The sequence below is a fragment of the Nipponia nippon genome, unplaced genomic scaffold, assembly GCF_047370975.1.
Source record: "Nipponia nippon isolate SJK-2023a ecotype South Korea unplaced genomic scaffold, ASM4737097v1 scaffold_19, whole genome shotgun sequence".
Lineage (NCBI taxonomy): Eukaryota > Metazoa > Chordata > Aves > Pelecaniformes > Threskiornithidae > Nipponia > Nipponia nippon.
In genome coordinates, this window is record NW_028262335.1 from 9237644 (window position 1) to 9249487 (window position 11844).

At 56.2% G+C, this 11844-nt stretch overlaps 2 protein-coding genes across 5 annotated transcripts; one reads left to right on the forward strand and one right to left on the reverse strand.

The window, feature by feature from the left end:
- Positions 1-17: 17 nt before the first annotated feature.
- Positions 18-10944, reverse strand: NOL9 (nucleolar protein 9). Of its 4 annotated transcripts, none has more exons than XM_087755036.1 (12): positions 10805-10944; positions 6489-6714; positions 6221-6348; positions 5926-6064; positions 5251-5347; positions 4414-4511; positions 3451-3612; positions 2966-3254; positions 1986-2097; positions 1452-1629; positions 678-811; positions 18-353 (listed from the first exon to the last, which is right to left on the reverse strand). In XM_087755036.1, exons 1-12 carry the CDS (start codon positions 10832-10834, stop codon positions 225-227), a joined length of 1722 nt encoding a protein of 573 aa, XP_087611162.1. In that variant the 5' UTR covers positions 10835-10944; the 3' UTR covers positions 18-224. The 4 variants fall into 4 exon arrangements, with proteins under 4 accessions (XP_087611162.1, XP_087611161.1, XP_087611160.1 ...); XM_087755035.1 differs by lacking the exon at positions 10805-10944 and adding an exon at positions 9131-9270; XM_087755034.1 differs by lacking the exon at positions 10805-10944 and adding an exon at positions 6786-7005 and having other exon boundaries at positions 2966-3205; positions 3516-3612.
- On the forward strand, positions 6968-11803 carry TAS1R1 (taste 1 receptor member 1). The gene is made up of 6 exons (XM_087755046.1): positions 6968-7234; positions 7314-7620; positions 7916-8692; positions 9099-9311; positions 9712-9832; positions 10862-11803. Exons 1-6 carry the CDS (start codon positions 7083-7085, stop codon positions 11791-11793), a joined length of 2502 nt encoding a protein of 833 aa, XP_087611172.1. The 5' UTR covers positions 6968-7082; the 3' UTR covers positions 11794-11803.
- The last annotated feature ends 41 nt before the right edge of the window (positions 11804-11844 follow it).

Consider the following 11844-nt stretch of genomic DNA (forward strand, 5'->3'; position numbering starts at 1 on the left):
AATTCAAACCAAACCAACGCTTTTAATGGATATTTATTACAAAACAGCAATATACAAACTGAAATATAAAACGTTATCAAAAACGGACATGCTGTAGTATCTACACCAGACACCTGTCCAGGGTCCCTCCGAGCTCTGTAGCACCCAGGGCTTCTGCGACCACGCCTGGCCCCTGCCAGTCTCCCCACGAAACAGATCCGGCGGGGTCCAAGGTCCTCAAGGCTTTAGGCGTAATCACACTCAAATGCATACTCCCTCCTCTTGAAATGCTTCTTCTTTTTCAGCTTCCCAGACCCCAAGATGCTGTAGTTATAATCGGATGTGACATAGGGGATCTCTCCCTCAACTCCTTGCTGAAAAGACGGAAAACAAAACCAGAAACACCTTTAAGAACTCGTATCTTCAGCGAAACGGGAAGCACCTTCCTCTACAGACCGACAGAGCTGACGGGTGGAAAGGCACGAGCTACCACTGAACAAAGCCCGCTCTGGTACCTGAAACACGAGAACGTTCTCCTTTCCCTTGTTTCTACGCATTAAGGACAATTTCCTAGAGAGAACCATCTGCTAACGCCCGACATCTCCAGGCACGCACAAGCCTCAGAAATAAGAAAACGGAAAGCCCACCAGCCGGCCTAAGCTCAGCCGATTTCCACCCTCTTCCCATGCAGCCCCTACCTGGCCCACAAGAACGCAGTTCGGGATAGCAATATTGCCAAGGAGCAGACAATTCACTAGTCTCAGGTTCTCCGGAGGCACTGGCGTCAAAATGTGGTAAAGCTTCTTCTCCATCTCAACCCCTCGGACAATTCCTGAAAAAAAACAGACGCAAAGCTCAGTCTTAACTCCACCGATCACTTTGGGCTGTATAACCAGGTGCAGCCAAAGCTCTTTGAATAAATGGCTCTTCTAGACCCAAAAGGATTTGGGACACATCCTGAGAAAAACCTGCACTGCTGTATCCCGCTTTTCCAGTACCTCAGCGGACATACGAACAGCTAACTTCCCAAACCGCCCATCCCTGGTCACTGGTACACTCCTACAGAAGCTGAAGGAGCTCAGTACCAAACTCCAAGTCAGAGCTGTAATACTGCATCAAGTCGTAGAAGGAAAGCGACAGACAGCTGAGGGAATTCTGCATAAACCTCGTGGAATCTGCTTTTGAGAACGTGAACCCGGAAAGCAAGTCACTTGTCAAGTTAGGAAAGAGCGAGAGAAGCAAGCTACAAAAGGCGCCGCTCAGTGACGTTCCCTGTAGCTGTTACCACAGGCTAATGAAAACCAAAGGACCCAAAGCACAGCTTGTAACAGAAGGGAATACATGACTATGCTTTTATCTCATCCCGCTTTTTCCGTTGTTTTTGAAAGAGCAGGCAACTCCGCCACTCTGCAACCTATCCGTCAAAACACAGCGAGAGAGAACGCAGCTCAAGGTTTCCCGGGCTTGCTCACCGAAGCCCAGGCAATCGCAGACCGGTGTCTGCGTCAGCAACACTGGCCCGTCCGTTTGGCATCTGATTTCATCCGGTATCCTGCACAGCCCGACCCAGCTGGCGTTCACCGCATACATGATGTTGGTAGGAGCGACATCGGTGTGAATAACCCTGAGTGCAACAGCACTGAAAGGTACCTGAGGCGGTAAAAAAAAGAAGAAAAAAATGTATCGTCGGCTCAACGTCAATTTAGGTCGAGTTCGGAGATAACACAAAACCTGAAAGCTCCCAACCCACACCTACAGACAGGCATTATCTCAGTGGCAAACACAACAGTTTCAACACTAACAACTGAACACACAAAACACACGTGCCACGCTGACATCTCAGCAAAAACCTCACTTCTAGATACACTGAATAAAGTCATTCTTTTTGCAGATTACAGAGCGTTTTTCCCTCTTCCAAAAAAACATTTGCAGTACAAGCAGAACTGCCAATTACTACAAGCTAGGCTCTCTACAACATCTCCGAGCCTTTCAAAAACCTCATTTACCTGATACGGCACCAGACTGTGCAGCGGAAGCACTGCCCCTATGTCTGGGGACTGCAGCTGGCCCAGGTAACCCAGTATGGACATGTCACGCAAGATGCCGCTGTGTACTCGCCTGGAAAAATCACCGCAACAGATGAAGGAAAGGCAGCACACCCTCACACAGTGCTTCAACCCAGACACCCCGGTACGCCATGCAGCATTAGCCACTATTTCACACAAGTTTAGTTTTTAAAACTTCTACCCCTGAAGAAAATTTAGAGCTATGTTTTTATTACCTCTAAGGGACCACAGGACATAGAGCATTGTTTCAACTTTAAAAAGGCATTCATTAACAAGGGTGGTGTTTGGTTTATTTTTTTTTAACAAAGTTTGTTATTTGATAATGGCTCCCTCCTCAAACCCTGATGACCACACACCTTTCAGTCAGTCAGTCACAAGGCAGAGCAATACATTTGTTTTCTTAAATAGCTCATTAGTGCAGGCTGAGTCAAAAAAGGCACTTAAAATTGGCAAGACCCAAAGTCCAGGAAAATAAACATTTTGAAGATGCTCAAAGTATCAGAGAGATTAAGAAACGATGTGGTCATCATCTAGGTCTGTAAGAAATGGGTAAAGAACCTCCCAATTAGAAAAAAAAGGAGACATGATATTCAGTGATTCCAAGTGGAAGTCATGCCCAGTGCAGAAGTAACTGACAGTGGTCATTGGAAGTAGGGGAGGGAGGAACCCCCTCCCCATCCAACCTAAAACACCGACCCTATACAAACCTCCCCCCAAACACCACGCCCCCAAACCAAATACCCAGAAACCCCAGACAAACACCCAAACGTAACCCCCTAATAAGTCAACTAATAAGCTCTGACCAATTTAACGGAGCTCTTGCAGCCAAAGCAAGAGTCAGGACTTGACAGGACTGTCAGGACTACGCGTGGTTTTGTTAAGCCCACTAACCGCTACGTGGCACTAAACTTTCCACTTACGCTTCACCTGCAACCCCTGCTCGAGGGAATTCTGGATGGACGAACAGCAACTTATACTCGGGAGCTGATGCATCTCCCTCCCCTTCAGAGGACTTCCAGTTCTCCTCTCCACTTGTACCCATCTGCTTGCGTTTGGCTTGCTGTTTGCCTTTGGTGTACAGGCCAGGAGTGAGATGAACGTACTCTGGGGTGAGCGGAGCCATGGCCTTCCAGTCGTACACATCCATCTGAACAATGTGACTGGGTGACAACAGCCGAATGATATCAATCAGAAGCAGCAACCCCTCACCTTTAGGAAGCAGAGAAAACACGATTGCTGCCACTACATAAACAGGTTGGAACACTGTTACGGAAGACCAGTACTAGCTCAAGGTGGGTAAGCTGTATTTGCTGGTTCCAGACTCTCTAGAAAACGTGGTGATGCACCGTTACGATTATCACCTCCCTTCCCCACCGCCTCTGGAGGCCAGATCTATCCTGTTTACCTTTCACCCAGCCCATGGTGTTGATGACTAAAGGCACTTCCTTCTTGTAGGAGCTGAACACGTACTTCACGACATCAAGGTATCTTTCCGTGTCCTGCTCACAACTGGTCTGTCCGTAATACACCATCTTACGCGGCGTTTGCTGATGAGTGAACGGTGGACCTGAAAAAAGCAAGCAGCAAACCTCTAGCGGTTTCAGTAAGTCACATCATAAGACTCCCATCCCTGTAGCGCCTACATGCAATCCATTCCGAAATCTGTCCTCTTTCCACATGCTAACAGTCCTTCTTGTACAGCCTGTGCCTACGGAGAAACTTTTCAGTCACTTGCAAGACTCCATGCTAGCAGTTTTGTTTGTTTGGGGGTCCGGGTTTTTTTCTTGTTTGTTTGTTTTAAATCACTGGTTACACATTTGTGAATTTCAAAACAACAGTCTTCTATGACAGACTATCCAAAAAGTAAACAAGTCTGGCCATATTCTTTTTAGACAGCAACCCAAATCCACAAGACCACAAATACCAGCAATTTCTCTGGCTCTAGTCTTTTTATGCTCATAACAACAGCCCCCAACTTACGTGGATCCACTTTGTACTCCTCAAGATAGTTTTATCTATGGATACTAAAAACCGGGAAAGACTTTCCCAAAGAGACCTTCCAAATCTGAAAGGCTGAAAATCCACTTTGACACGCCACAGCCTGTTCCGCCACCTTACAAACAACTATCTTCTCCTCTCTTTAAAGCAGAAAAAACAAGCAGGGAGAATAGCTCCACATTACTCAGTGAGACTTCCAGGTGGAGCTTAGATGCCCCTAGCAAGAAAACTTTTACAGCCTTTGTTTTATTTTCTATATGCACCTTTAACAGACACGGCAACTTCCCATAAAGTACAGCCTCTACTCAGAAAGCACCTTCCGGAAACGAAACAGGTTTCTGGCAACTGCAGAAAATGGCAAAACACATACCAAGAATTGGCTCTGTCACGTTACTTAAAGACACGCATCCAGGTGGCGTAAATTCAGTTTGACCTATGTCACATTCCATATATTCAACCGAGGGAAGGCTGCAGTGAAAGAAGCCCGTATATTAGAGTCCACTAAAAGAAATGGGACACGACCTGGAGCACATCAGAAGCACGATCTGATTTTGTTCCAGGTCATCAAAATTAAATTCTTGAACACAATCAAACCACCACTTGTCTCTCTCCTTCCCCCACTTGAGGGAGTATTAAGCGAGAACGTAAAAAGCTCACCTACAGTTCAATATTATATTACAATAGCTCCATACCCATCCAGCCTTAAGAGAAGCAGCTAGAAGGACAATCGGAGGTGGCACTAATCAGTGTGCCACCTCTCCCACATTAACTGGGCACCCTGAGACCAGCCATTTGAGATTTATAAACTTTATAATCTTTATTTTAAGCATGCAGTAGTCAGGGGAATCATCTTCTACACCTTGCTCTGCCAAGAATCTTCAGACACCCTAACAAATTATAACTTACTGTGTGTTTTTAAGTGTTACAACTCCCAGTTCCTTACTGAATCCTAACTGCTCGGTGCCCAATTAATTCACATACTCCAAGACAGCAATTTAGTAGTATTTCGATAGAAATGTTTCACTAGTCAACTTTTCTGAAAGGAACCCAAGACAAGAATGCCTATTTTTCCAGATTTTTGTTTGTTTTTAAAAAATAAGCCACCTCCCAGTTGTAACAGCTTTTCTGAGAATCTCGGCAGGCAGGTTTTTTCCTTCTGCTAAATCCCATGCAATATTTAAAAACTGGAGAATGTGAGAAGACTCACCGATTCAGTAACAGATTAATTAGGTATCTGTTAAATGTCGATTTCCCAGTGTTTTTTGGGCCACACACCAGAACCACGGGGACACCTTCATCTTCCGCTGCAAAAACAAACATACTCTGAAACGGACCGATGCTGTCAGTTACCCCCATGTGCCCTGTTTGCATGGATTCATTAAGGAAAAAAAAAAAAGGCGGCCTGAAAAAACCTACAGGCTCTGTGGTCTGACTAGGACATATTAAATGGAAAAAAAAAAAACATTAAAGAGAAGCATGTTAAGAGCACCAGCGTAAAAGAAAAAGGCTCCTGAAGCAAGAAGCAAGCCCTAGCACTAGAACCCAGCATATATGAACTCCAACTGCTCACGGTATTTTAGATGTTGCTGGATAAGTACGGGGGTGTTTTTTCTACCCGCTACAAAAGAGAGCAAAGTTAGTTCTGACGTCAGACTGGGAAGTGCCTTCACGGCAGCGAGCTGCCTATCGGGCAGCAGAGGCGCAAACCCACTCGCAGTAATGCACAAGCTCAAAACTCCCACTATTTTGGGGAAAAACGCGACCCTCAAGCAGCGCCTGTCGCAGGGCACATTCTCCCCAGCTTTAACTCGTGAAAAGCCTCGTGAATTTCCCTTCTTCAGGCTACTAAAGCCCCCAGCCTCGCCAAGCGCGCGCCACTCACCACAGCATGCTTGGATCAGCTCCTCCAGGGCCACGAACATGCTCTCCGACACCAGCAGCCCGCAGTCAGGGCTGCACTTCACGATGCCAACAGACGCCAGAACTGCGTCTTCCGGCGTGAAGCTGGGTTCTTCCTTTTTCTAGGGAAGAGTAGAAAACCGCTTCAGAGCGCGTAAGGCCTCGTAGCTGCGTCGCTGGACGCTGACGGCGCACCAAGCGGGGCGGCCATGGGGCCTGTTCCGGGGAAGGCGCCGTACCGGGGCGGGGCGGGCATCACGACGCCCTCCGGGTCTCACCTGGGGCTCGAAGAGCCGCGACAGCGGCAGGTGGCTGAGCAGGAACCGCGTCACCGGCGTGTCCAGGTGCTCCAGCAGCACCACGGCGCACTCGGGCGAGAACCGCGCCATCACCTTCACCCGCGCCTCTGCAACGGGGGAGAGCGCCGCCCTCAGCCCGCGCCCAGGGCCGGCGGCGGCGCCGCACGCAAAATGGCGGCCGCCCCGCACGCAAAATGGCGGCCCGCCGGTGGCGGCCCGTCCCGCGCTCCCCCCGGCTCGCACTCACGGCGGCGGACGCTGTGCGCCCGCATGGCGGCGCGGGCGGCGGCGCGGAGCTGCCGGAGGTCGGCGGCGGGCGGTCGGTCGGCGGGCAGCGCCTCCAGGGTGAGCGCGCAGTGGGTGGCCGGCGAGAAGACCGGCAGCCCCGGCTGGTGCGAGGCGACGGCGAAGCCCAGGAGGCGGACGGCGCCGTAGAGGCAGCGCAGGCGGCACTTGCCGGTGAAGGTCAGCGCCTGCGGGGGGAGAGCGCGGTGAGGCGGCGGCGGAGGGCAGGGAGCGGGCGGCGGGGCCGGGCGGTGCCCACCTGCCGCGGCGCCAGGAGGAGGACGGCGGCGCCCTCCGCCGCCTCCACGGCCGCCAGGCCCGCCTCGGCCGGCGGCACCATGCCGGCGCGGGCGAAGGAGGCGGCGAACTCCCTCCAGGCCGCCTCCGCCCGGCCCCCGCGGGACGCGGCCCGGCGGGGGCGGCGGGACGGCGGGCCGCGCCGCGCGGGCATGGCCGCCTCAGCCTGCCTCCCTCCCTCCGCCTCCCGGGGCCGCCCCTCGGCCGGGCGCCGCCCGCCCCGTTAAGAGGCGCCGCCCGCCGCCGGCGCCGCCCCGCCATGCCGCTGCGCGCCCTGCTCTGCCTCTGCCTCTGCGCGGCCGCCGCCGCCGCCTTCGCCCGCCGCGGCGACTACCGCCTGGCCGGCCTCTTCCAGATGCACGCCCCGCCGCCGCGGGCCGCCGCCCGGCCGCTGGTGGGCGGCTGCGACGAGTGAGTGCCCCGCGCCGCCCCGTTTTCCCCCCAAAAGCGCGTTTTTCCCCCCCTGAAACCCACTTTTGCATTCGCGCAGCACCTCCGCCTTCAAGAGCCACGGCTACTGCCTGTCCCAGGCCATGCGCTTCGCCGTGGAGGAGATAAACAACTCCAGCGCCCTCCTCCCCAACGTCACCTTGGGCTACGACATCCGCGACACCTGCTCGGAGCCCGCCAGCCTCCACGCCACGCTGCGGGCCCTCGCCCGGAAAGGCGGGCGGGAGGTCGACGTGCTCCCCGCCTTCCGCCACTACGAGCCCGAGGCGGTGGCTGTCATCGGGCCCGACAGCACCCGCCTGGCCCTCACCACAGCAGCCATCCTCGGCGTCTTCCTCGTACCGGAGGTAAGCGCGGCTCCCCCGGCAGACGAAGAAAAGGGCTCCTGAGGAGTAATGGTTTGAGGGAGGATGGGCTCAGAGCTGAGGAGCTGGGCTGAGCTGGAAATGCAGCCCCTCCAGGCAGGGATTGTGGCTGGCTCGCTGTCCTTCAAAGGCTTCTCTCGCGGCAGCGTGTTTGGCGCCGGGTCTGCTGCCTGCCCAGCCCCAGCCCTCTTCAGGTGACGGGCTGCCTGTGCCATTAGCTCTTAGGGTGCCGCTGCCTGGGGGAGCGCAACCCCCTTTCCCCTGGCTCCCTTTGCAGATTAGCTACGAAGCCTCCTTGGAGACGCTGAGCCTGAAGCGGTTCTACCCCTCGTTCCTGCGCACCATTCCCAGTGACAGGCAGCAAGTGAAGGCCATCTTCCTGCTGCTGCAGCAGTTTGGGTGGACTTGGGTGGCTCTGCTGGGCAGCGACAACGCCTACGGCAGGGACGCCTTAGATGCCCTCTACAAGCTGCTAACCTCAAGCAACACGTGCGTTGCCTACCGAGGCATCATCCCTGTCAACAAGGATGCCAGCAGCCCTGAGCTCCACAACCTGGTCAGAATCCTCATGGACGTCAGGGTCAACGTCACCGTCGTCTTCTCCAACAGACAAAGTGCCCGCCCTTTCTTTGAGGTGGTGGTCCAGAGGAACGTCACAGGCATGGTGTGGGTGGGCTCCGAAGACTGGTCGTTAGCCCAAACAATCTGGCAGGTGCCTGGCATCCAGAGTATCGGCTCAGTGATTGGGATGTCGTTTGAGAAGACAGAATCCGCGATGCTGGAACGCTTTGAATCTTGGAAGACAGCAGAGAAAAGCGCTGCAGCCGAACGTGCCAGCAGCACAGCGGCAGGCAGGGGAATCGGAGGGAGCGCCCAGCTGGACTGTACCCAGCGCTGCACCGGCTGCCACACGCTCACCACTGCCCCCGACATGTATGATGCTCAAGCCTCCTTCAGTGTGTACTCAGCCGTGTACGCTGTGGCCCATGGCCTCCACGACCTGCTGGGCTGCGCCTCGGGGGCGTGCAGCAAAGGCACAGTCTATCCCTGGCAGGTAAGAGCAACACGAGGAAGGATCTTCCTTGTGGAAGAGGATCCATGAGGATCCTTCCTCCCAGGGAAGGATCTTCCCCTTGTGCCCAGGGGTTTTCTGTCCCTCTGAAAGGCTCGTGTCCCAGCTGAAGAGCCTCGTGGGCTTCAGCCGCCCATCACAGTCAAAGCAGCCTGGACCTAGACCTAGATCCCCACCCTAGATCACTTCTGTTCCTCTATTGCCAGCCTCTCGCAGAAACCTGGAAGGGAGTTTCTGCAGCTGGGCATATGCTAGCTGTTGGGGGGCTGGAAAGAGGAGCCAGAGCAGGGAAGATGCCCTCTAGCACATCTCCCTCCTGAGACAAGGCACTCCTCAGCGGGAGTCTTGTCATCAGGAAGGGCTCTTCTCTTACTCCTCTGTTTTACAGCTCCTGCAAAAAATCAAGCAAGTAAACTTCACCCTGTACAAGAGCCACATCTCTTTTGATGCCAACGGGGACATTCGTAAAGGCTACGCCATCATCATGTGGAACTGGAGCGGCCCAAGCTGGGCTTTCGATGTGATAGGAACTTTCAGTGTGAATCCCGACAGGCTCAGCGTTGACCAGAGCAAAATCCTGTGGCACACAAAAGATCGCCAGGTACTGTTCTACATCCAGATCTTAGTTATTGCTTACTGCCAAGCCAGCTACGTCCCCAATGCCACCAGTTCTGGGGTATTTCCCCATAGCAGGACAAAAGCGAGGGCAGATGGAGGTAGTGGGAAGGGTGATCCGCATTCTGAGTATCAGCTTTCATCCTTCCAAAAAACAAGCAGGGCACATGAACCGAAAAGGCTCCTACTTTTACCTTTAAACAGTCTCATTTTCCCACCACCTCTGTAAGAACCACAACGTGGCGAGCTCTTGGCTCCTGCCCAGGGTCTGCCCTGAAAGCCAGCAGCAAGCTGCCCAAACGCTGCCAGGCCCAGGCCTGGCGCTCAGCGAGGCGTCCTGCTGCCCGCCCCGCTCACCTGCCTGACCCTCACCATGCTCCTGACAGGCTCCCACCTCGGTGTGCTCTAAGCCCTGTCAGCCGGGGGAGAAGCGGCTGCTGCGGAGCCACCACCGATGCTGCTTCAGCTGCGTGGCCTGTCCGTCAGGAACCTTCCTGAACAGATCGGGTCAGTATGCCCCGGGGGGCTTCTCCCTCCCCTTCCTTCCCACTTGGCTCCCCTGCCCGCACCCTGCCTCCTCCTCCTGTCAGCTCCTTGCTTCCGTCTCGCCATTCCCCCAGCCTCTTCCCATCTGCTCTTTCCTCCCCGTGGTCAGTAAAAACCTCTGAGCTGACCTGAACGTGGCCGGTCTGACTCCCATTTGCTTACCCGTGGGTATGCAAAGCCCACGCCCTGCGCTTTCCGGGGAGCGCTGCCCACAGCTGGGCCCGCACAGTCAAATAGACAGTGGAGGTGGCGCCGGCAGAGCCCCTTCTCCCATGGCCAAGGGACGAGGGACGTCTGGCCTGACAGCTGTTTCCTGCACCGCATCCTCCAGGAGGGAAATTTGACCAAGTGGTTGCCTTTGTGCCCCAGATGGCACTCGAGGCTTCTGCACCACGCGGTCACCAGCAGCTGGCATATGGAAATGTCCCCTGCCTGGGACAGGTGGCAGGAATCTCCTGTCTCAGAGTCGCCAGCCACAAGGACAAACCCCTTGCTGGCAGCTGCTCGCTCGGCAGCCTCAGCCCGCACTTGGGCTGAGGCGGGGTGGAAATGGCCAGCTCTGGGTAACAGCGGGAGCAGGGAGCCCCCAAACCCGGCCGGTCAGTGTTACCATCCCATCACCCAGCCGGCAGAAGTGGGGCTGCTGCAGACCCATCCCAGCCTTCGCAGGCTACGGCTGGACGCACCAGCGCCTTCCCAGCCACAGCCCACATGCCCCCGAGCCTTGGCTCACCCAGCTGAGCTCCTGCGGGCTTCGTGCCTCTCAACGCCAGCAATGGGCTTTCAGGAAGCCTGATGGGGGGACTTTTGGGAGATCTCCTCAAGGCTTGGAAGCGCCCAAGGGGAAGGAGCAGGATGCGAGGAGCAGGCAGCTCTTGCAGAGAGCCCGGGGCGCTGCGAGGGCAGGGTGCTCCCCCGCGGCAGATCGCTTACCAGGGTCTGTGGCGTGCAAGGTGCCTCCATCACCACCTGGGCTCGTGTCCTCCGCAGACCTCTACAGCTGCCAGTCCTGCGGGGTGGATGAGTGGGCCCCGGCGAGGAGCGAAGCTTGCTTCAACCGCACCGTCGAGTTTCTGTCCTGGTCTGAGCCCATCTCCTGGGCCCTGCTGACCCCCACCATCCTCCTCATGCTGCTGATGGCAGGGCTGGCCGTCCTCTTTGCCCTGAACGCCTCCACGCCGGTGGTGAAGTCTGCAGGCGGGAAGATGTGCTTCCTCATGCTGGGCTCTCTGGCCTGCGCCTGCAGCAGCCTCTTCTGCTATTTCGGGGAGCCCACCCGGCACGCGTGCCTGCTGCGGCTCCCCCTCTTCACCATCAGCTTCACCATCTTCCTCTCGTGCGTGGCGACGCGCTCCTTCCAGCTCATCTGCATCTTCAAGCTGAACGCGCGCTGGCCGGCCCTCTACGAGGCCTGGCTGCGGCGCAGGGGGCCGCTGCTCTTCGTCGCCGCCAGCACGGCGGCCCAGGCCGTGCTGTGCCTGGCCTCGGAGGCCGCCAGCCCCTCGGGGCCGCGCAGGGACTACGGCGCGGCGGTCGAGCGGGTGGTGCTGGGCTGCGCCCCCAGCGCCGCGGCGGGCAGGACGGCGGCCGCCGCCTACACCGTGCTGCTCAGCGCCGGCTGCTTCGCCCTCAGCTACGCGGGCAAGGACCTGCCCGCCAGCTACAACGAGGCCAAGTGCCTCACCTGCAGCCTGCTCCTGCACCTCGCCTGCTCCGCCGCCGTCCTCTGCACGCAGGGCGCCTTCCGCGGCCGGGCGGAGGCGGCGGTGCGGGTGCTCACCGCCCTCTGCACGCTCGGCGCCCTGCTGGGCGGCTACTTCCTCCCGAAGGCCTTCGTCATCCTGCTGCGGCCGCGCCTCAACACGCCCGAGCACTTCCAGATGGCGATCCAGCGCTACACGCGGCGCCGGGCCGACGCCTGAGCCGCGGCCGGGGCCGGGGCCGGGGCCAGGCCCGGGCCCTGAGGCGGCGGC

Excerpts from the sequence above, each read along its gene's own strand:
- NOL9 (XM_087755037.1), bottom strand. The coding sequence starts at position 6,977 with ATGCCCGCGCGGCGCGGCCCGCCGTCCCGCCGCCCCCGCCGGGCCGCG. Across the intron at positions 6,715-6,785 it reads TCCTCCTGGCGCCGCGGCAG|GCGCTGACCTTCACCGGCAA; the intron begins GTGGGCACCGCC and ends CTCCCCCCGCAG. Across the intron at positions 6,065-6,220 it reads CGCGGCTCTTCGAGCCCCAG|AAAAAGGAAGAACCCAGCTT; the intron begins GTGAGACCCGGA and ends ACTCTTCCCTAG.
- TAS1R1 (XM_087755046.1), top strand. The coding sequence starts at position 7,083 with ATGCCGCTGCGCGCCCTGCTCTGCCTCTGCCTCTGCGCGGCCGCCGCC. Across the intron at positions 7,235-7,313 it reads CTGGTGGGCGGCTGCGACGA|CACCTCCGCCTTCAAGAGCC; the intron begins GTGAGTGCCCCG and ends GCATTCGCGCAG. Across the intron at positions 9,833-10,861 it reads AACCTTCCTGAACAGATCGG|ACCTCTACAGCTGCCAGTCC; the intron begins GTCAGTATGCCC and ends TGTCCTCCGCAG.